This window comes from Xiphophorus hellerii, chromosome 21 (assembly GCF_003331165.1).
Source record: "Xiphophorus hellerii strain 12219 chromosome 21, Xiphophorus_hellerii-4.1, whole genome shotgun sequence".
NCBI classification, from domain to species: domain Eukaryota; kingdom Metazoa; phylum Chordata; class Actinopteri; order Cyprinodontiformes; family Poeciliidae; genus Xiphophorus; species Xiphophorus hellerii.
In genome coordinates this window covers 6,691,563-6,715,438 of record NC_045692.1, presented here as the reverse complement: position 1 = coordinate 6,715,438, position 23,876 = coordinate 6,691,563, and the positions used below count along the sequence as shown (strand labels likewise).

The window sequence follows — 23,876 nt, the reverse complement described above, 5'->3', positions numbered from 1 at the left end:
TAACTGACCCGTCCCTAGTCAGTCATCCTGGTTTTGTCTTTGTTTGTACAGTAAATCAGCGGCTACATTCCTGGAGAACTTGGTGTGGAGCCGATTAGTAAACCTATGTTTTGTCCTGTCATGAAGCAACCAGACCATAACGTCTACATTTACCTTTTCGTGACACAGTGCTCAATCCAACTTGAACTTTCCTCTCTGATTAAACTGCGTTGAATTTGATAGGAGTGGGAATCCAGAGTGGAGTCTCTCCGGGTTGTGAAAGACGCTTTAAACGATGAATCACCTGTTTATCTCCTGCTGTCAGTCATGATGCTCAGACTCTGTCGAGGTTTTTATGAGGATTTACCCTGGGCTGTCCTGAGTAGGTGCAGCTTGCTGCACTTCTCCATCTCTTATTACAAACACAAAGCCTTGATGCAGACGGAGGATTCGGGCCGTACTAGGGGAAAAAATGAAATTGCGAGAATGAACTCGCATGAGGTAAAAGTCGTAACACTTCGATGGTGAAAAGTCGCAATTCTTTTTTCTTAGCATGACCCTAGTGCTCCGTCATAAGGAAATGTGAATAAATTAAAAAATATTTAACTTTTTGTGAGCCTCATGACAGTACCGCGCCACTGATTTGACAGACGAAACGGCTCCAGCTGGAGGTCGGTCATGTCCGGCTTTGACAGTAAGTATCCCAAATGTCGCCTCCAGGTTCTGTGCTTCACTAAGGCGCAAAAGATGAAGCAAGCGGGACCGCCGCAGGCGCAGGTGCAGATGCAACAGAAAGCTCAAGCCAAACTGCCACCACAGCTGCTAAAGGTGGTTAAAAAAAGCAACAAAAGAGGAGTTGTTACCTGATACTACTACTAACAAAGGGTCTGGGTGCTAACATGTGGTCCTTGGAGGAGAGTTTACTTCACATTCTGCTGCCCTCTTTCTCTTCTGTTGCTCTCCTGCTGCCATTTGTGGCGCCGCCATTAAATAATCCAGGAAGGAAACAGAAGGTGAAAGAGGCAACTTGGAAGTTTGTGAATGCGTCCAACATTCCAGAGTCCTTTTGTTGTTACACGACGCTGCGTTGTTGGGCTTTTTTCATCTGCCACTTCCCATTACACTAAAATGGGCAAAACTCGTTTCCTCTTACTGGCGTAGCTGTGACAGTGGAAAAATGACTACTGTCGCACTGCAAAACTGCAGTGCCAGGCCATTGGAGTTCAATGAGTTTAATTTTTGGTTGCACAGTAAACACGCGATCTGGAGGAAGGATTTGGACTTGGAATAACAACATGGTGGAGGGATGGTCTTATGTTCTGTAAGAACTTCTAAGGTCTGGATCTTTGGTTCTTTTTCATTTTAAAGGGATGAAGGGCTTACGATATTTTGTACTTTTCTCTCTGATGCTACATTTGGGTCTTCATGACTGATTCCTACACACATAAACATTCTGACACCCTTTGGATTTTCCCATTTTGTCACATTACAACCACAACTGTAAATGTATTTTATTGAGTCTGGCATTTATTTTTATTCAGCCCTCCTTTACAACAAATTGCCTCCAGAGGCCCCATTTGCATAACTGTATAATTTAGTCTCAACATGGCCCAATCAAAGTCCAGGGCAAGATGAAATCGGACTGAGCTTGATCTGTTTTGATTTGTTCTCTAGATGTGTAAATGTGGTAAACGTACACCAAAGAAATCAGCAGACATAATTCCAGAAAAAAGTGATTCTGCAGTGAAATAACTGAAAGAGCTAAGCACATGCATATCCATGCCAAATTTAACATTTTTATTTGTGAATAAAATAAAAATAACTACATATCCTTTGCTTCCACTTCACAATTAGACACTATTTTGAATAAAATACTTTGCAGTTTGTGGTTGTGATGTAAAGCCGTTGGTGGTATGAAGACTTTTGGTACTATGGATGGTACGGAAATGCGTCTTTTTTCTATTAAGTGATGAGTTAAAACATCTTTAGCAGGTTTAGACCCTATTTATAGAGTATAAACAAATCCTTTCATCACTTAATAAACAAAATGACCATGAAAACCTTTCTTTTTCAAAAAAAAAATAAAAATTTTAGTTTGGTCTGCTTCTTGTTCAGTAAATCTAACTGGTTTCCTTTCATCTGCAGACCCTGAAAACCCTGGATGTCAAGGACGACCTCCACTCCAGCTTCGGCCAGCTGCTGAGCCAGCTCAACAAGTCGGACGCTCCGTATGCCCTGAATGTCGCCAACAGGCTCTACGGCGAGCAGTCCTACCAGTTTGTTCAGGTGTGACTTGGGATGGGGGAGGTGGGGGGGCGGGGTTTCCTTTCAGCACTAAGAGTGGATGTTCCTGTGTGGGTGTGGCTTTCTGTACACGTTAAGACCGTGTACAGTGCATGAGGGCAGAAAAGCGGAACGCCGGATAAGCCGACACATGGATCTACATTCGCTTGCTTTTGTCTCAGGATTACCTTGAGAGCACCAAGAAGCACTACAAGGCAGAACTGGAGACCGTGGACTTCACCTCAAAGGCCGAGGCAGCCAGGGTCAAGATCAACGGCTGGGTGGAGACACAGACACAAGGTGGATCACGCACACACACACACACACACACCCTCAATGTGTCACTAAGCCTTTGAAATTAAAACGATTAATTCATTATTTTTATATGAAAAAATTAAATTAAAAAGACAAATTAATAAGCAGCAAGTAATGGATCTGTTCATTTAAAATGAAAAAGTTTCAGCTTTTTTCTTTTTTCAATTTCCCTCCACTTCTGCAATATTTAGCCATCATAATCGGATTACTTTTTTCTTTCCCATTTGATTCAACTTCAGCATTTTAATTATTTTTTTTTTACCCCTCCAGGGGGTATTTTTGTGGGCTCTAGTGTCCCTTATATAACAGTTGGCTGACAGGAGAGGGGGGAAGACATGCGGCAAATATCATCGGGTCCGGGAGTCGAACCCGCGACGGCCGCGTCGAGGACCCAAGGCCTCCAAATACGGGTCGCGCTAACCGCTACACCACCACGGCACGCCCAGCATATTTTTTTTTGAAGTTGTTTCACTACTTAAATTTATTTTTCATTACTTTTAAAATGTAAAATTTGTACGCAAAATATTTCTATTGACTTATTTTTCTTTTTTTTTGGTGATAATTTAGGCTATTTTTGTCAATGTGTATTTCTTTAAATTTAAATTATTTGCTTATTTATTTTTAATCATTTTGAATTCATTGTTGTGCTTATTGCCTCTTTTTTTATTCTTATATATATATATATATTATATAATTGTTTAATTAATGTGCTTTTTTTTACCTGTTTATTTGCATTGTTTCTCACCAGGTAAAATTAAGGATATCCTGGCCCAGGGTGCAGTGAACTCGATGACCCGGCTGGTGCTGGTCAACGCAATCTACTTCAAAGGCCACTGGGACAAGCAGTTTAAGGTGGACGCCACCCGCGACGCTCAGTTCAGAGTCAACAAGGTAACAGTGCCGTCCAGCAACCTGACCTCTGTCTGTGTGGAGAAGAAAACCTCATCAGCTAAAACGTTGACTGAATGTTTGTTTCCTTTGGCAAACAAAAAGCATATTAGAAGCTGAACGCTGCTTCTCCATGTTTGGTGTTTTTGTTTGGAACAACAGCAGATTTTTTATGTATTTTTCTGGCAACTCTTTCAGGGATTAATAACCTTGTTGACCTATGTAGACTTTGTGTGATCCCTATATCTTCTGTAAGCATAAGTAGCATATTTTTACTGATCTCTGCATGTACACAATTTTGTTTTTGTTTGGTTTTTCTTTAGAATGAGAAAAAGGCAGTGAAGATGATGCACATGAAATCAAAGTTTCCCCTGACCTACATCTCAGAAGTCGCCTGCCAGGTAACTGCAGAGATTCACAGCTCCGGTGGGAGAATCTACAACCATCACCCAGACCACGTTGTTAAAAATTCCCTGTTTTACAGATCCTGGAGATGCCGTACAAAGGGAAGGAGCTGAGCATGCTCATCATTTTACCCAACAGCGTGGAGGGTACGACCGGTCTGGAGAAGGTAGGTACTTAATCCTGCAAAGCCTCCACAACGACGTGCAAGAAGAGCTGGAGGAATTGACTTTATTTGTTGTCCAACCTCAAGCTTGAGCAGGCGCTGACGTACGAGAAGTTCATGGATTGGACCAATCCAGACATGATGGATATGATCGAGGTGCAGGTGGGCCTGCCTCGGTTCAAGCTGGAGGAGAAATACGACATGAAGGCCGTCCTGACGAGCATGGGCATGGTGGACGCCTTCGACCAATCAAGGAGCGACTTTTCCGGTAGGATTCGTCTCCAGGTTGTTTTCTTCCGACTCGCTCTCTGTACCTTTCTGGTACCAGCCAAACGTTTCGGTCCCTCTCTGCTCCGACAGGCATGTCCCCGGCCAACGACCTGTTTGTGTCGGAGGTTTACCACAAGGCCTTCGTGGAAGTCAACGAGGAGGGAACCGAGGCCGCCGCTGCCACCGCCGCCGTCATGATGCTGCGCTGCGCCATGATCCCCGCCACCTTCATCGCGGACCACCCCTTCCTCTTCTTCATCCGACACAACCCCTCCAAGAGCGTTCTCTTCGCTGGCCGCTACTGCTCGCCTGTGTGAGCTCATTTAGTGTGGCGTGTCCGAACAGGAGGGAGGTTATTACAACATGGAGCTGAGTGAGGGAGAGGAGTTGGTGTAGAGTTCCCTCTTCCTAATCCCACCTCAGGTTTCCATCCGGTAGATTTAACACCACTGTGTACAAGTTGGGCTTTACCTCTTCTCTATGTGCCTTGCTAAAGTTTCTTCCACTGTTAAACCTGACATCCTTTGCGGGTGTATTTGTTCATGTATGTAAAACATTACAGCTCTGTTTGCTGCAGCTGGTTTAACTTATAACGTGTCCTTTTAAAAACATGGCCTTTTAAAAATGTAGCCTGTTTCAAACTGGCAGCATAATTGCAACATTCTTAGCACTTTATCTTCGCAAGCATTGAAATAAGTAATCGTTTCACACTGGACGCAGAACCAAAGGGAGAGGAGAGACTACATGAAGCTTTACTGGTATCAGATCTGTAGATCATCGTAATGCACCCCTGAACTCTCACATCAGGAATAAAAGTGAAACTTTCGAACCTGCTGTCTTGTGTGGTTTATTTTCATCCGGAACTTCTGGGATTTGGGTTAGATTTGATAAATGTGATTTTGTTCTGTTGAATCAAGCGTTGTGTTATAGGACTTTGTTGTTTTGTCACACTTGAGTTTATTAGTTGGTTGGAGCTCCTTGGACATTAAAGGTAAATGGTCTGTACTTGAATAGCGCTTTTTCCAAGTCCAGTGGGCTCTAAAAGGCTTCACACTACATCTACATTATTTGTTCATGTTAATAACAATATGAATATTATTTATTTGGTTAAACTAATTTCAATGTACAGACTCAACTTGCATTGTAAACTATTTATTTGTGTTAAGCAACTATGGGAGTGTTAGTTTAGTTCAGTGGTTCCCAAAGATTTTCTGGGCCCCCTTATGGATTACAAGAAAATCCCGTGCCCCCTTCCCTCCCCCTGCAATGGCATTGATTGTATTTACCAGTTACAGCAACCTATCAGTCAAGGATGACTCCTGAGAGTTGTTGTAACCTTTGGAATAAGCCGTTATCGAACTCCCGTCCTTGATCATGATGTAGTTTCTCTGGGTACCCAAAACCAGAACTAAAATCTTGAAATGTCTTCAGCTGCTGTCTGTCAGGCAGTGATGGGTAAATGAGGCGTCATGAAGCATTTCGACCCATAGCAAAACTGTATTGATACTGTGTCACTGAATACTGACACCTGCTGGACATTAAAAATCCCTACAGGCAACGTAGTTGACAGACTGATTTGATGACCTAGTCTGTACAATAAGCTTTAAGTCATTGTATTTTATTGTATATTATATATTTTGTTATGTCATACCTTCACTTAAATTCAAAATATATTTGATATTCTTAGATACAGTCAAATAATGTGAACATGTAGAGGAGTGAATTCCTCACACTTCCCATCTGGACCCCCAGAAAAACCGTCATCATGTAATTCAAGGCTTTTCCCCCCCCGGTCTTTATGAAATATTATCGTCATGAAGAGCTAACGCAAATGAAACTGATCTGTTCTTCTATTTCTGTCCTATTTTTTGTCATTTGAAATAACGCTACAACACTGCTAATGCAATCAGCAGTTCAGGTTTCATTCATTATTTTGTAGGAGGATGAAGGAAGCTTCTGGACACGCCCACTTTTCACACAGAGCAAATAGTTTACCATATTTATCGAGGCAACCAGAGTCTGAACCCAGTTTTAGGGAGAACTGAACAAGTAAGAGCAGCAGGATGAAGCCGCTTTGGAACAGACTCTCCAGAAGAAAGTCAGAGAGAAACTCCAACAGAAATGTGGACGGTGGGAAAAAAGAGGCAATGGGAACTAATTATTTTTTTCACAAAAGCTTTAACTGTGATTATTCCTCTCATCAACACTAAATCCTGTATATCTGGAGACATTTGCTTTTTATTTGACAGAGTTAAGAGGGGGGAGCCAAACATTTCAGCTTCCTGAATTAATCTGTTCCCCCTCTAAAGAGCAGAGGGAGAACAGGTTATTTCAGGCAGCTAAAATATTATACACTGCTCAAAAAAATAAAGGGAACACTCAAATAACACATCCTAGATCTGAATGAAAGAAATATTCTCATTGAATACTTTGTTCTGTACAAAGTTGAATGTGCTGACAACAAAATCACACAAAAATCATCAATGGAAATCAAATTTATTAACCAATGGAGGCCTGGATTTGGAGCCACACACAAAATTAAAGTGAAATAACACTACACGCTGATCCAACTTTAATGTAATGTCCTTAAAACAAGTCAAAATGAGGCTCAGTATTGTGTGTGGCCTCCACGTGCCTGTATGACCTCCCTACAACGCCTGGGCATGCTCCTGATGAGGTGGCGGACGGTCTCCTGAGGGATCTCCTCCCAGACCTGGACTAAAGCATCCGCCAACTCCTGGACAGTCTGTGGTGCAACGTGACGTTGGTGGATGGAGCGAGACATGATGTCCCAGATGTGCTCAATCGGATTCAGGTCTGGGGAACGGGCTGGCCAGTCCATAGCCTCAATGCCTTCATCTTGCAGGAACTGCTGACACACTCCAGCCACATGAGGTCTAGCATTGTCCTGCATTAGGAGGAACCCAGGGCCAACCAGCATATGGTCTCACAAGGATCTCATCTTGGTACCTAATGGCAGTCAGGCTACCTCTGGCGAGCACATGGAGGGCTGTGCGGCCCTCCAAAGAAATGCCACCCCACACCATTACTGCCAAACCGGTCATGCTGAAGGATGTTGCAGGCAGCAGACCGCTCTCCACGGCGTCTCCAGACTCTGTCACGTCTGTCACATGTGCTCAGTGTGAACCTGCTTTCATCTGTGAAGAGCACAAGGCGCCAGTGGCGAATTTGCCAATCCTGGTGTTCTCTGGCAAATGCCAAGCGTCCTGCACGGTGTTGGGCTGTGAGCACAACCCCCATCTGTGGACGTCGGGCCCTCATACCATCCTCATGGAGTCGGTTTCTAACCGTTTGTGCAGACACATGCACATTTGTGGCCTGCTGGAGGTCATTTTGCAGGGCTCTGGCAGTGCTCCTCCTGTTCCTTCTTGCACAAAGGCCGAGGTAGCGGTCCTGCTGCTGGGTTGTTGCCCTCCTACGGCCTGCTCCACGTCTCCTGGTGTACTGGCCTGTCTCCTGGTAGCGCCTCCAGCCTCCGGACACTACGCTGACAGACACAGCAAACCTTCTTGCCACAGCTCGCATTGATGTGCCATCCTGGATGAGCTGCACTACCTGAGCCACTTGTGTGGGTTGTGGAGTCCGTCTCATGCTACCACGAGTGTGAAAGCACCACCAACATTCAAAACTGACCAAAACATCAGCCAGACAGCATAGGTACTGAGAAGTGGTCTGTGGTCCCAACTGCAGAACCACTCCTTTATTGAGTGTGTCTTGCTAATTGCCAATAATTTCCACCTGTTGTCTATTCCATTTGCACAACAGCAGGTGAAACTGATTGTCAATCAGTGTTGCTTCCTAAGTGGACAGTTTGATTTCACAGAAGTTTGATTTACTTGGAGCTATATTGTGTTGTTTAAGTGTTCCCTTTATTTTTTTGAGCAGTGTATATTAAGTATATATACATATAATATTTATATATATTATAAATAATATGTATAAATATTATTTATATATTTATTCATATAAATTATATATATATATATATATATATATATATATATATATATATATATATATATATATATATATATATATATATATATATATACTATATATATACTGTGTATGTATGTATATATATATATAATATATATATATAATACTTATATGTATAAATATTATATATATAATATTTATATATATAAATATTATTTATATATTTATTTCAGGTTGTTTTTTTTCGAAAACATTTTTTCCAAAAACTGTTTATTGGTTGCCATGGCAACGAGTCTGTATGAAGCTGACAGATTGACATAAAAAATAATATAACGACCTGTTTTTCTACATTTTTCCCCTGGACAAATTGCATCATTTGTTCATAGAACGTGGCAATATTCAGATCAATCATCAAATAGGATGAAATATTTCATAAAGCATAAAGAGCCAAAGTTTGTTCAATTTTAAACCACGGCTCCTGCTAAGTAAAATTAAATTATGGGCCATTATAAAGAGAAATTGGCTTTTTTCTCTCTTGTTTCTAGAACTGACAGCAACCAAACTATAGATTTATTAGCAGAGATAAAATATATTTTACATATCCAAACATCAGCATCTCAGCTTTAAGCCACATTTTATAGAATCCAATAATAACTAAATAAAGAGTTAACTGCCCCAACCAGACCCAAAAAAGGTTTTGCGTCTTTATTATTTGCTATATTAAAGACACATTATATCTTAATTTATTGAATCAGCCTGTCTGGCATTCTCATGTAAGTTTTCTCTTTATTCTTAGCACTAGAAAAGAAAAGGTCGTCCAGTGACTGTGGGTGCATCAGCACTCTAACCCCCCTTCATTCCCACCAACTTGCAACACAAAGTTACACCCTTAGCCTAAAAACTTCTTTTCCTGAATAGTCAAAATAATCGAGGCACCAAGAGAAAAACTTTGCATCCAATCCAATCATCAATCCATTCATCCAATAATCCAATTGATAGTTGTTACCGTCCCTCATCCTGAGCAGTCAAGTAGAGAGGAACAACTCCCTTTTAACAGGAAGACACTCCAGCTTAGAGAGACTGATCATATTCTATGACCTGTTCAAAATTAAGACGACTAAGAAAACAGAAAATATAGAAACATTAGGACTGGAAGCCATTTTATGAGGCCATGTAAGGAGTGTGTGCTAAAAAGAAAAGCATTAAGAATCTGAACTAGATAAGTTCATATTCTTTGTATCTCTAACAGTCAGTGAGTGAGACACAGAGGTCAAATTAAGAGACCAATGAACCAGATCACTTTTTTCCAGAAGGTAGGACAAACCGGAGCACCCGGAGAAAACCTATGCATTTAGTTTTGTACAGGTTAGTACAAGTTATTTATTAAGGAGTTAATCTAAAGTTGATTAGATTAAATCAGAAAATTATGGTTTTGGCCAAATTGCAAGAATAAATAAAAGTCTAGGCGGAAATCATTAGTTAATGATTGGAACCGTCCATCCATCCATCCATCCATCCGTCCGTCCGTCCATCCATGCATCCATCCGTCCGTCCGTCCGTCCGTCCGTCCGTCCATCCATCCGTCCTTCCATCTTCTTTTGCTTCTCCATCTGCTTCGGATCACAGGGGTAGCAGCCTATAAGTAAGGAGGAACTGATTCCTTCTCCTCAGCCTCTTGGTCCAGGAGTTCCCAGATCAGCTGCCTTTAACCTCTTAATAAGGGAACTTTAGCGATCTCATCGGGTCACTCCGCCTGGTTGCCCGCTACCTTTTCTATGCTCAGTTTCCTGGACAATACGCTTCCTACGTGCCGGTGTGAATGATGTGATTTCAGGCTTCCTCGTGCTAGGGGGCGCTGGCTTTCTCTGATTGAACTTTTCCTGTGTTACCAGCTTCTCTTCTTTAAAATCTGGCAATAGCCTGCCTTCACCCAGAGGCAAAGTTCTTCTATAACGCACAAACTTTTGGTCAATCGGTGGTAGAAATTGTTCTTGTTTTTCGCTTTGCTGTTCAATTATGCTTTCATGTTTAGGTGTTTCCACAACAATATAATTTTTTACCTTTGCCTCTTTGCTCTTCATGGATTCCTTCAAATCCTCCTGTTCCTTCTGCAAATCCTTGTGTTTCTGCTGCAAATCCTCGTGTTCCTTCTTCTCCCTGTAGTACTTGTTTTTACACTGATTCAATTGTTCCGTGAGTTTTTTTATATAATCTTGATCCTGATCCCTGTTTTCTGATAGTGCCTGTATTTCACCATTTAACCCTTTAATTTCTTCCTTCATCTTTCTCACATCCAATTCAAAACATTTTTTCTCATTCCTGGCTTCTTGCTGTTGATGTAAAGCTTTGTGTTGTCGTAAGGCTAAGAGCTCAGACTGGTTCTCCGCCTTTTCCTTCAGCAGTTCATTCATCTCATGTTCTTTCTTCATCATATGGTTCACTAATCTCCTGCGTCTCAGTTTTTCCTCAACAAATGCTGGTCCACATAACGTCAGCTGAGCTAAAAGCTGTTGATCAGGTTTTATTATCACTTTCTCTGCTGGAGGTTTTGAAAATTTCTTCATAAGAGCTTTCTTTTCTTCTGCTGCTTTGTCCAACTGCATTTCCAGATGCTCTATTTTGCCCTCAAGACGTGTGGATCTGTCTTTGTGGTGTGTAACCTCCTTCTTCAAAATGCCGATATCATTCATTTTCTGGAACAGCTCAAACTCAAGTCTCTTCACTTCATCTTGATGCCTGTCAATTGTCTTTTGGTCCGCTATGCATCGAGACTCCACTGCGTCTATTCCTTTTGAGATATTATCCACCTCCTGTCTTGATTCCCTCTTGTGTTTTGTTAAAGACGTTTGCAACTCTTTGACCTTCTTTTGGTAGCTTTCATTTTCAGCCCTCAACTGATTCCTGTGGGAAATATGGTTCTCGATCTCTCGTTGTAACTTTGGGATTGTTTTATCTTTCAGGTTCCTGTTTTGTCGGTAAGACTCCTTTAGATCTTGAGTTAGCCAATCATTATTTTTATTTAGATGCTCAATTTGTTCCTGAGCTATTCCCAACAGTTTTTCCAGTTCATCCTCCCTCCTCAGCATTGCACCTATGTCTTTAATCCTGTGTAACCAATCCAGGACCACGATGACCAATTCATCTCTAGTCAATTGTCTAACTTCCTCTTCGTCTAACATATGAGTTTTAACTGGCGACATGTTGACTGTTCGATCGATGTATCAGAAAAGCTATGAAAAAATTCAATGTTAAATCCACTGTGGAAAAACCAACGTCCGAGCTGCTGCTTGACTTCTGCAAGTTTGATTCAGACGCTGGATATTCAAGGCATCTGTTCCTTATGATGTCATAAGGGACAGATCATTATGTCCCTTATGACACCATAACACTTTGACATCATCAGATTACATTAGTGGAATAATGTCATGTATGCTATGTTGCCAGGCAACAGCAAAGCCAGCTCACTTCCCACCATATTCCTGGGAGGCTTACTGTGTGTAACAGGTGTCACCATTAGGTGGCGCTCCCTCCACAGCCTGAGCCTCCATAAAAGGGAAGCTGGGAGGGTGGTGGCCAAGTGTCAATTTCCTGTGTGTGTGACCAGGTGTGTGTTTGCTGGCTGTGGCAGGTTTGGAGGAAAACGGTTTTAAATTGATCCTCTTAAATAAGTTTGTCCTGATGTGGTGTTTTTATACAGGGCCGCATTATAAAAACGGTGGCAGCGTTACCTGGGCGTGTGGTTGTTCCACATACATTTGTCTCTTTTAATCAGATTGAATTGTATGTTGTTGTTTTTTTATATTGCTGTTATCTGGTAGGGCTGCACCAGATCTACTACACCAAGTTTGACTGGTTTATGTGATGCCGTGTTTTTAATGTGTTCTAGATTGACTTGATTAAAGTGATTTAATAATAAGCTTTAGTCATTTTGGTTTTTACAGTTTTCTCACTGCTTCCTGCTGTCCACCGGCCGGCACGCCACCTCCTCCATAGCTGCAGGGGAAGACTACCAAAAGGAAACTCAAGAAAAAAAAACAGTAAAAATAAATCCTGAACCCACAGGTAGGTCTTCCTTGGATAGCTACTGCTGTCTTGTCTTACAACACCATGAATAAAAACACCCACAAAACACAGTTAAGACCCTAAACACACACAAAAAAGACAAATCTGTGTTCAATGGTGCGCCCTGCTAATGTGATTCACCATAAAGTGGGAGATTGTAATAATCATTTGTTTATATAGTCAAGAAAATTTAAGGGTATAAGCCGCCACGTAAATTATTAGTATTACGATGCATTATATATGGTTTTTTTTTTAGAGTGAAATTGACCAAAATACCACGTGAAATTAAAGGGAAAAAAAGAACCAAATTATAGACAGCGTTTCACCAGGAGACCTAGAGTGAGGAGCCCCGCCCGCTCGCGCCTCAGACACAGTTTGGGGAAAAAGATGGCGGTCGTTCTTCGCTCGCTAAAGCTGTTCTTGTTTACAGGTTAGTAGTGTGAAGCTGGTGGAAACTGTCCCCGCTGAAATGTAAATTTACAAGTTCATTTGGTGCTGATTTCGTAATTACATGCTAGACGTGCTTAGACGTTCAAGGGGAAAAGATTTTGTTTCATAATTATGGTTTTTTAGCGATAACGGTCGTAAAACAGCCGTTATAGAGAGTTTGCGACATGGATCTAAACCTCGATCCACTCCCCGACCCAACCTTATTAAGGATTACGGTGGTATCCTGACGTGTTGCGTTATCTTTTGATAGGAAGTGTTAAAGTTACTGTTACATGTACCGGAAATCAGTTCTCATCAGTTTCAAACATTTATTATAGACGTTACCACTTTTCCCCCCCACTACCCTGTAACTGATTCTACTGTAGCTTAAGCTACATCCGGTCATCTAAATACGCCCATATTAAATTATAGAACTAATAATATGATTACATTTTTCAGAGTTATTACAATCCAAAGAAATTAGTAGCCTTAAAATTTCACTGCACTTGAGAAATAGTTTTCTTTTTATGTAAATCTGTAAGATTTAAATCGATTGTTGAATTGTTTTGATTGGGCCCATGGATGCTGTCACAGCTGGTAGAGGCTGATGTTTATGGAAGTAGATGGAATATGGTTGTTTTGGAGCAACGGAAGGACACATGGACATGAATGCACAAAGGAATGTTCAATGGATGATTGCATGATTTCGACAATTTGTAATAAAGAAACAGAGTTTGGGGAAGAAGACAGCGGTCCTTCTTTCGTTCGCTAAAGCTGTTCTTGTTTACAGGCTTCCCACTCGGAAGAAAGGAGAAGCAGAGACAAAACAAGACAAACATCAATTGTTACAACTGTTTCAACACTAACAGCACCAAATGTGACCAGCAGGGGGCGATCTTTTTAAACGAGATGCACCAGAACACAGAATAGTCCACAATATTTTTATTAAACAATTTCATTAAAACATTTCTCTTTTTAAAAAACATGGCTTCAGGCTTACTACTCGGTCCCTGGAAAGAAAAGGGATCATGTGAAATAAAGGACAATTTAAATTATTTTTTTTAAAAATGCAATGCAAAAGAAAACAAATTAGTAAATCAAAACGAAAGAAAGCAAACGCATTAGTGATTTCAATAACAAGCAAAACAAACCGTAAAAGAAAACACAGGCACTTCAAACGGTGGAACAAATTGTCGTTGTCCAATTTCAAAAGCCTCTCGATGGGGCCAGAGGAGTCCTGCCCCGCTCGCTCAGCCAATCCAAGCAGCAACAGGTTTCCTTCAGAGCGGCCCAAACAAACACCGGCAAGACAAGACAGCAGAGCGTCCAAAGCGCTGCAACTCCAAGACGATCCCAAACCAGGAAACTCATTAGGAAACCTGTGGATTCAGGTAAAGTGAATTAAAATCTAAACAGGTAGCTTACCCAGCAGTGAAAACACAGCCGACCCAGGGAGAGAGCGGATCAGCAGGCGAGGACCTGATGGAAGCCGCAACGACCTCCAGCTGCAGCCGCTAACGCCAGCCGAGCAACGCCGCAGAAACGCACGGCAGGTATAGATGGCACCAAAACCCAACCACAGTCCCAGCCACAGATGGTACAAATGGCAGAGGTGGGGACTCGAGTCACATGACTTGGACTCGAGTCAGACTCGAGTCGTTAAAATCACGACTTGAGACTTGACTTGAAAAAATGCTCAAAGACTCGGACTTGACTTTGACTTTCATGCCATTGACTTGGGACTTGACTCGACTTGAAGCTGTTTACTTGAAAAGACTTGATATTTTTTACTCAAAGTCTTAAAATTTAAAACACATTATTTATAAAGTGGCGTCATTAATTAATTTCACTCACTCCGTATCAATACGCAGACCGTCACTATGGTTTTCCTCTCTCCTTATGTATGTATGTGTACGTAGCTGCAACACAACCAATCAAATTAACAGGATTTGGACGTTTAAAAAAACGCGGCAAAGCTACAGAGCTCAGGGAACGAAATACGAAATAACCGCTCGAATATGCTTCCGCGAGTAATTTCTTTTGGCTACGTAGGTTATGAACTTTCGACTAAAAACCGAACTGCAACTTGTAAAACATGCAAGAAGAGAATATCGGATGGAGATGCCACGACGTCCAACTTTGTCCGGCATTTGAAGCTTCACAAAGATCGGTAGGTGGCACTTTTCTTTTGCTGTAAGATAGTTGACTTTAGCTAACTTCGTGTTAGCATGTGTACTCCGGGTTAAATTGGTGATGATTTACCATAAATCCGGTCCTTCAAATGCCTCCACAAATAATGTGCACCGTGTTAGCTCAGGAAGCCGGTGGATAGTGAGCGGGGCTCCGGAACAGAAAGCAGATTCTGGACCTGAACACAGGGAACAGAGTCTCTCTGTCCCATCATGATGATGAGCCGGGTCTAGTATTATCTAAGGATGGTTGGTGTATTTGAAGACATCTACGTTGGGAAATTATATTGACAATATATTGTTTACTGCAGTCAGTGCATTAAGTCAACTGTTTTTGACTTAATGAACTGACCGGCGTGACTGTCACATGTCGCACAGAACCCATTTCCAGATTTCTATCATTTGAGATAAATACATATTTTAAAACGAACAAATGGTCTATTATTTGAATTTTATGTATAATTGCAAATTATAAAAAAAATAAATAAATAAAAACGACTCGAAATGACTTGCAATTAAAGGTTCCTGACTTGAGACTTGACTCGACTTTTGCCTGTCTTTACTTGAGACTTGACTCGGACTTGAGGACAGAGACTTGAGACTTACTTGAGACTTGCAACACAGTGACTTGGTCACACCTCTGACAAATGGCACTTACGAGTTCAGAGGAGCTGATCAAGCACACCAGCCACATGGGCAGCCGACATGTAGAAGGGGAAACAAAGACACACGCACCTCGCAGCGGCCTGCTCAGCTTTAAAGCCGTCTGCCCCGCCCACCAATCAACGGCGAGCTTCTTGCTCCACCTGCTGCACAGAGTGGGGAGGGTGGAACACCATCCCACCACATTGGTTTGATAAGCAAAATACGAGTCTATTTTCGTTTTGTTATTTTGTTTTTCATTTTTCATTTCAAACAAAAAAAAAAAAACGAACTGCCTGAAAATACGCGGACCTACGGAGCCCCCTAGGGGACATGGGGAATTTTTTTCTTGTGCAACAAAAAAAAAAAAAAAGTGAAACATTTCAGTTGATTCGTTCAAACAATTCATTGACTGAATGAGAAGTTTGTTTGTTTTTCTCAGTCAGAGATCCGACTTTAAGCTTCACGGATTTATTTTTTATGATATGTTCAATTTATCATATGGAAACAAAGGGCTGATCAGGTGTTAAGGTCCTGAATCTGTGTCCAGTAACACGCAGCTTGTTGTTTTGGGACTGATGGAGAAACCGCTCCATCAGCGGTTCCTTTGACGCGTATGAAATACAAATGGATGATGGAAGTCGGGACAGACAGTGATGGGCGGATTAATCAGCATCTCCAAGCTCTGGAGTGTCTGAACTCCAGAGCTTGGAGATGACTATCTGATGTTCACTTCTCCATGTCAAAATTGATCTTGATTATCAATGAGTTGAAAAAATACAGAGGTTTACACACAGTCAGGTGTAAAATTATTTACACTCTTTTTTTTTTCATTGTCCAAAATGAAAAAAATATAGTCACTCCAGAGCATGATACTGCCACCACCATCTTTTATTAAGGCTACAGTGTTGTTTCAGTGAAGTGCAGATACACGACATGAGGAAAATGTCAAGAAGATCCCAGAAGAAAAGCTGAACTTCATTTCAGGTTGATCAGACTCACTGCAGTTGATGGTATTTGAACTCCAGAAAACTGATCGCTAAAACTGACTTGAAAGGTTTTAGATTTAAACGTGTAAGTTTATGATGTGCAATGAGATCATTACAGCTTTTTGTTTTGTCTTCAGTCTAAAACAATATTTTCCCTTCAAATTGACTGCAATTTTTTTTAACATTAGTTTGTAGAAATGTGACACATGTATGTATGTATGCCATGTCTTAACTACGTATCTGCATGATAATAATATTTGATCAACTAGATTGACCTTTACTGCCCTCTGTATGATTTGTTAATAAAGATCTGCTGCGTTGCATCCAACCTTTCATCTTGCAGACACAAATTTCACTCGGGGCAACAGAAACGTCCAGCAAAGAGAACGGTCAGGGTGGGGTTATGGCGGATGAAGAAGAGGAAGGGGTGATCTGCAGTGAAGATTGATGGTTTTATATAACAACATTCTACTAATTTTCCAAAAGTAGCAGCAGCAGCTTCAGTTCCCTCCTCGTTCACGTCCACAAAAGCTTTGTGGGAGACTTTGGACAGAACGAGCTCCTTATTGCCAGACATACCTGTAACAGGTAAGAAAAGACACATTACATAATTATACAACATAAATACATCAATCAAATGTTATTTGTATAGCACATTTCAGCAGCAAGGCATTTCAAAGTGCTTTACATCATTACAAACACAGAAACACAATGCAACATAGAATCAATCATTAAGTCAAGTTCCATCAATAAATTTGTAATTGATTACATTTCAAATACAATTCTAAACAGGTGGGTTTTTAGTTGAGATTTAAAAGAAGTCAGTGTTTCTGCTGTTATACAGTTTTCTGGAAGTTCGTTCCAAATTTGTGGTGCATAGATGCTGAAAGCTGCTTCTCCTCGTTTGGTTCTGGTTCTGGGGATGCAGAGCAGAACCAGAACCGGAAGACCTGAGAGGTCTGGAAGGTTGATACAACAACAGCAGATCTTTAATGTATTGTGCTGCTAAGCTGTTCAGTGATTTGTAAACTAACAACAGTATTTTAAAGTCTATTCTTTGAGCTACAGGGAGCCATTGGAGGGACTTTAAAACTGGTGTTATGTGCTCTATCTTCCTGGTTTTAGTGAGAACGCGAGCAGCAGCATTCTGGATCAGCTGCAGCTGTTTGATTGATTTGTTGGACAGACCTGTGAAGACGCTGTTGCAATAATCAATACGACTGAAGATGAACGCATGGATGAGTTTCTCTAGATCTGGCTGAGACATTAGTCCTTTAATCCTGGAAATGTTCTTCAGGTGATAGAAGGCCGACTTTGTAACTGTCTTTATGTGGCTCTGGAGGTTCAGGTCAGAGTCCATCACTACTCCCAGGTTTCGGGCTGATCGCTGGTTTTCAGTTGTAATAACTGAAGCTGTGCATTGACTCTAGATCTATAACTCTAGATCGTTCCTCTTTAGGTCCAAAAATAAGAACTTCAGTTTTGTTTCTGTTCAGCTGGAGAAAGTTTTGGCACATCCACACATTTATCTGCTCTAAGCATCTGTTCAGTGATTGGATGGGGTCAAAGGTCACCTGGTGACATCGTAATGTAGAGCTGTGTGTCATCTGCATAGTTATGGTAGCTAATGTTATTTCCTGTTATAACCTGAGCTAGTGGGAGCATATAAATATTGAATAAAAGGGGCCCTAGGATTGAACCTTGGGGTACCCCACATGTGACCTTTGACCTCTTTGATGAGACGTTTTCAATTGAAACAAAGAAATCCCTGTTCTTTATGTAAGATTCAAACCAGTTAAGCACTGGACCGGAGAGTCCGACCCAACTCTCCAGTCGATTCAGTAATATGTTATGGTCAACAGTGTCAAAAGCTGCACTGAGGTCCAACAGAACCAGCACTGTGGTTCTGCTACAGTCTGTATTTATATGGATGTCATTGAACACTTTTACGAGGGCGGTCTCTGTGCTGTGGTGACCATGGAAACCAGACTGGAAGGAGTCAAAGCGGTTGGTTATAGTTAGGAAGCTAGTTAATTGTTTACACACAGCTTTTTCAATAACTTTGCTGATGAATGGGAGGTCAGAGGTCGGCCTGTAATTCTGCAGTAGTGATTTGTCCAGATTGTTCTTTTTTATCAGTGGTTTGATTACTGCTGTTTTCAGAGCCTGAGGGAAAACGCCTGACGAGAGCCATGAGTTTACTATCTGGATCAGATCAGCAGCAATAACAGGCAGGACTTTCTTAAAGAAATGTTCTAGAGTTATAGATCTAGGACATCCAGACAGCAGGAACTGGAGCTTAGTTGACTTATAATTTCCTGTAGGGTTTTATAATTAAGTAGTTGAAATTGGGTCATTTTTCCTGTATTTGTTTTGTTTGGGCTCAGCATTGGTACTGACTTTATAGTGGATGTGCAGATTAATGCTCTGATTTTTTGAATTTCCTCTGAAAAGAAGCTGGAAAACTGGTTGCAGGCGGCAATACATTGGAATTCAGGCGGTAACGTCACAAATAAAGCTCGAGCATTGTTAATGTTGTTGTTTATGACATATGCAAAGAAAGCCTCTCTTGCATGTTTTAGTGTTAAATGATAGTTACGTAGTCTTTCTTTATAGATGTCACAATGAACGTGGAGTTGAGTTTTACGCCATTTTCCTTCTGCCCTACAGCAGAGTTGTCTAGCAGATCTAACTGTGTATTTCTCCATGGAGATTTCTTTTTGCCAGACACAACCTTCATTTTAATTGGGGCTATGGAATCAATAATATCTGAAACTTTAGACTGAAAATCATTTACCAACTTATCTACATCATTACAGCTTAAGGGTGAGGAAGAAGAGTAGATTTGATTAAAAGTTTCTGCTGTGTTTTCAGTGAGAGAACGTTTTGTGATGGTTGCTGTTTGTCCAAGTGGGTTAAAAGATAAAGAACTTTCAAAGATAACAGGAAGTGATCTGACAGGGCGACATCAGTTACAGAGAGATTGGAAATATTCACACCCTTACTGATAACCAGGTCCAGTGTGTGTCCTTGAGTGTGTGTTGCTTGTTTGACATGTTGTGTTAGACCAAAAGTCTCTAAAATATTAGCCAGCTTTTTTGCCCCTCTGTCTTGGGGGTTGTCAACATGAATGTTGAACAATTATTAAACCGACAATTATTAAACAATCATAATCAATACATATGAGAGATAGAAGTTCATTCAAGTCAGTAAAGAAATTTTCCACAAAAGTTGGAGTTTTGTATAAAGTTACTGTCAAAGTTCGTTTGTGGCCTTTAACCTCAATTCCAAGATACTCAAAAGAGGTGAAGTGACCCAAAGAGATTTTACTACTATTTATTATATTCTTAAATATTGAAGCCACGCCTCCTCCTTTTTTATGTTTTCTATTCTCACTGAAGAAATTGTAGTTAGGAGGCGCAGATTCAATTAGTGCGATCGATTCATTATTATCATTCAACCATGTTTCTGTCAGAAACATAACATCGATATTATGCTCAGTGATGAAATCATTAATTAATAGAGCTTTAGCACAGAGAGATCTGGTATTTAAAAGAGCGAGTTTAAGTGACTTGGGGGCCAAGAGTTCTTCAGTCTGAGGTTCCTTTAGGCAGGGGAACAGTCTGAGGTTTGAATTATGTCCCCTGTATTTTATGTTTCTGTTTCTTGTAAATTTTCTTGTAGCGATCCGGACAGGTAATGTCCTGTTCTGCAGTGCTGGGGGGCCAGACACATTCTGGAGCAAGAAGGGTGTAAAGATAAAATCTGGACCCCGGCCTCAGACCTCAGAAACGCAGAGTGATGGATCCTCTGGGAAGTTAGAGTCAGGTGGCTTAAATGAAGTGAGGTCTGCTACGTGAGCGCTAAGGAGAGACGTCCCAAGTACAACCTGTTGATTCATTCCATCTGTAAATTTAAGAAACTCCGGTCCAGAAGACATTTCTTCATGTGTATCTTGTGAATCCTGTGAATGAGTGGGTGAGCAGAGAGGGAGGGGAGAAGGAGGAAGGGAACCAGTCGCTCTGTCTTCAGTCGATGTCGTATCAGCTTGTTTTTGTTCCTGATAAGGTTTCTTCCTAGTCAGAAATCCTGGAGCCTGTTCTTCTGAAGCGATGATCACGTTGCTGTCCTTGTTGATAAAGTGAAAAAGATTTGCAGTGAGCAGCTTTATCCCATGTTTATTAAGATTGCGTCCGCTTCTTCCAAAAAGGTGAAAGCGCTGCCGATAGATCCAGAGGTTATCGATGAAGGTCAATACATAACATATGATTAAAATAAATATCAGTTTTCATTAATAAGAGTTTGGTTATGTGACTGCATCTTCCTCCTTATTTCATGTCATTTCTAGTTTTCCTCCAGAGAGGACGGATCAATAAACTGTTGCCTGGATCTGACATATGTCAAAGGTCATCACTGCAGCATCTGAGCACAGCTGATTGTTCTGACATTCAACCAAACAACATCTCAAACGTCTCAGTCTCCTTCCACATGTCTCACCAGAGAAGTCACACTTTGTCTGGTCAAAAGCGTCCACCATGCCCATGCTGCTCAGGACTTCAATCAGGTCATACGTCTCCTCCAGCTTGAATCGAGGAAGCTTCACCTGGACCTTACAGCATTCCATCTTGTCTGGATGAGTCCACTCCATGAATTTCTCATAGGTCAGAAGTTTCTCAAGCTGGTTGGACAATATATCAATAATCAGATGCGTCAAGGTGACGACAGAGATGAATTCATCTGTGAGACTGAGAGAGTCCTACCTTCTCCAGACCTGTTGTATCGTCCTCTATGTCTTTCGGTAAAATGATGAGCATGCTCAGTTCCTTCCCTTTGTAAGGCATCTCCAGGATCTGTCCAGCAGAAACATTTCAGACGTTACAGCAAAGAAAAACACTTAATATGTACAGGAATCACAGTCAATATTTACCTGAAATCTGATGAATCTATTGCTGACTATAATACCTGACTGATAACCATGTGATTCATTACCTGACAGTTGACTTCATCAATGACGGTGAAGGGGAAATCTTCTTCCTGAAACATCATCTTTACTGGTTTTGTTGTGTTCTGAAGACAGTTAAAGACACATAAAGCATTTTTTTAAACTACTTAAAACAGTCGTTTGCAAAATAAATACATTTTAAATAATAATAAAAAAAACAACAACTAATGTTCTTGTGCAGGTTTGTATTAGTGTACTAATGGAGAAGTTTATATGCAAATGCAAAATGTATATAATTGTGAATAGCAAAGTAAGTGTTCAAGCTTGTAATTGTAATCAGTTTCATTTTCAATACTGTCTTCCTATTTATATCAGAAAAATGACGTCCTGCAGCCATTTCTTTGCATTTTTATGGCAAATGCAAAATATGTACAGTGGTATAAACAACATAGAGACCAAAACAAGGCTAGCTAACTAAAAGAGAAGCAAATGTTTCTTTAATGAATTCAAACCCAGCTTGCTGTAAGAAACTGTTTATGTTCTGTCACCTTGTTGAGTCTAAACTGATCATCTGCAGTATCAAATTTAAAGAATTGTTCATCCCAGGCAGCTTTAAAGTAGATGGCATTGACCAGAACCAGCCTGGTCATGTCGTCCACTCCGTCCTCAGCCACAATATCCTTGATTTTACCTGGTGACAACATGGAGGCAACTTGGATCAGAACCAACACAAGAGAGACTGAAGCTTTTAGCAGAATGACAATAACACACTGTTCCACTAGATGGAGCTCTTGATCCTTAGAGTTCATCGTCAGTATTGTGCAAACTAGTTGAGGTCATGTGATGAACTGATGGTGTGTGTGTCAGTGTGTGTGATCCACCTTGTGTCTGTTCCTCCACCCAGTTGTTGATCTGGACCCTGGCTTCCTCACTGCTGGTTCTGAAGTCCACAGCCTCCAACTCTGAGTCGTAGTGAGTTTTTGTTTGGGTTAAAAACTCCTGGAAGAACAAACAGCATCATTGAATTCATCCTGGAAACATTCCCTATCTATGGTCTAAGTGCTCATGAAAATGTCCACTAACACCAGTTTACCTGCAGAAAGTTGTAGGATTTCTCTCCATACAGTCTGTTGGCAACACTGAGAGCAAATTGAGATGCTGGTTTGTTGATCTCACTCAGCAGTTTGGCAAACAGAGTGTGGACATCATCCTGACAATCCTGGATTTTCAAGCACTGCGGACAAAATGTTTGACATTATTCCAGTTGTGTCCCACCACATTCTCCGTTCAGCCGTGTCTTGTTCGATGTGTAGCATCACCTCTGATATCTGAGTGGCTGTGTCTCCTCTGGCTCCCAGCATCACCATAGCCAGAGCTGAAGAGATGCTGAAAGGAGAGAAGAAGATGTTTGCAGTCTTCTTGTCCTCACTCAGCTTTCTGAGCAGAGCCAGAGAGAAGGTGGGGTTGGGCTCGGAGAGAGGAATGGAGGCGGCCATTGTTTCTAAAAAGAAGGAAGTAAAAACATTTTCTTAGCAACTTTAACTTACCCCAATCAGATGCAACCTTAAGCCTACATTCATAGTAGTGCTGCTCTGTTTCGTTCTCCTTAGAAACCTTGAACAGGTCATTGCTTAAAAACATAAATGTTTAACCTCTTAAATTATATAACAATTATGGTTCTATCAATAATCATATCTTTCTAATAGATGCTATGGACACGTTTTACACACCAGCTTCCCATCAGCCAAGCTTTTGTATAAGTTTAACTGCAATGACCAATGCTCTCTACATGTTTAGTTCAAACTCTCTCGTGGGGTCCATCAGAGGAAGTGTCGCGGTTGTTCCACTCGACCCATCCTGGGACTCCATCCCGGTTCAAACTGCCTGTCTGTACACAAACTCTGAGGACCGTCCTTTCCCTTGTTTTGCTTCCAGACGCAAGACGAACAGAACAGTTTTGTTTACGTGCTTTTTTCTCCGACCGACGTTTCTTCCTCGTTCGCATCATTGGAGGGAAAACGACAAACAGAGTTGAACATTATTGCTGCTGCAGCTCGAATACAAACACGCCCAAAACTCAGCTCAGACTCAGCGGCTCGCTGCTGTGAAGTGACGTCATTCTGACTAGGCTGTCCCGTAATCGTGGGAATTTCGGCTCTTTTCAGAGAGCCGGCTCTCGTGGCTCGGCTCCCAAAGAAGCGCGCGTGGGTTTTTGCTGAGGAGATGAACTCACCTGAAAACAAAGTTCTCTCTCTTCTACTCTCTGCCTCCACCTCTCATGTGATGTGTTTGCTGCTCCGCTGTTTGTATCCTCGCCCCTGATAATGAACAGCCGGCTCCCGTCGTTGTACAATGAAAGT

At 41.3% G+C, this 23,876-nt stretch overlaps 2 protein-coding genes across 5 annotated transcripts in view; one reads left to right on the top strand and one right to left on the bottom strand.

Moving 5' to 3' along the window:
• LOC116712222 (leukocyte elastase inhibitor-like) overlaps window positions 1-5,132 on the top strand; it is a 41,093-nt gene extending 35,961 nt beyond the window's left edge. For 3 of the 4 annotated variants that reach the window (XM_032552104.1, XM_032552107.1, XM_032552106.1), the window contains exons 3-9: window positions 2,125-2,265; window positions 2,445-2,562; window positions 3,326-3,468; window positions 3,789-3,866; window positions 3,950-4,036; window positions 4,121-4,301; window positions 4,394-5,132. In XM_032552104.1, the coding sequence (XP_032407995.1) occupies window positions 2,125-2,265; window positions 2,445-2,562; window positions 3,326-3,468; window positions 3,789-3,866; window positions 3,950-4,036; window positions 4,121-4,301; window positions 4,394-4,620 (975 nt within the window). In that variant the 3' untranslated portion in view covers window positions 4,621-5,132. Of the gene's footprint in view, window positions 1-699; window positions 808-2,124; window positions 2,266-2,444; window positions 2,563-3,325; window positions 3,469-3,788; window positions 3,867-3,949; window positions 4,037-4,120; window positions 4,302-4,393 lie in introns of all 4 variants that reach the window. The other variant, XM_032552102.1, reaches the window with a different exon arrangement.
• An 11,323-nt stretch (window positions 5,133-16,455) lies between these two features.
• On the bottom strand, window positions 16,456-23,637 carry LOC116712223 (leukocyte elastase inhibitor A-like). The gene is made up of 9 exons (XM_032552108.1): window positions 23,486-23,637; window positions 22,836-23,017; window positions 22,610-22,750; window positions 22,398-22,515; window positions 22,065-22,207; window positions 21,564-21,641; window positions 21,335-21,424; window positions 21,072-21,252; window positions 16,456-17,153 (listed from the first exon to the last, which is right to left on the bottom strand). The coding sequence occupies exons 1-9, from the start codon at window positions 23,553-23,555 to the stop codon at window positions 16,927-16,929; spliced, it is 1,230 nt and encodes a 409-aa protein (XP_032407999.1). The 5' UTR covers window positions 23,556-23,637; the 3' UTR covers window positions 16,456-16,926.
• Between the last annotated feature and the right edge of the window lie 239 nt (window positions 23,638-23,876).

Coding starts and splice junctions, on each gene's coding strand:
- LOC116712223 (XM_032552108.1), bottom strand. CDS start 23,555: ATGTTCAACTCTGTTTGTCGTTTTCCCTCCAATGATGCGAACGAGGAA. Junction 23,018..23,485: donor AACGTCGGTCGGAGAAAAAA/GCACGTAAACAA, acceptor CCTTCTTTTTAG/AAACAATGGCCGCCTCCATT. Junction 21,253..21,334: donor ATACAACAGGTCTGGAGAAG/GTAGGACTCTCT, acceptor TTGTCCAACCAG/CTTGAGAAACTTCTGACCTA.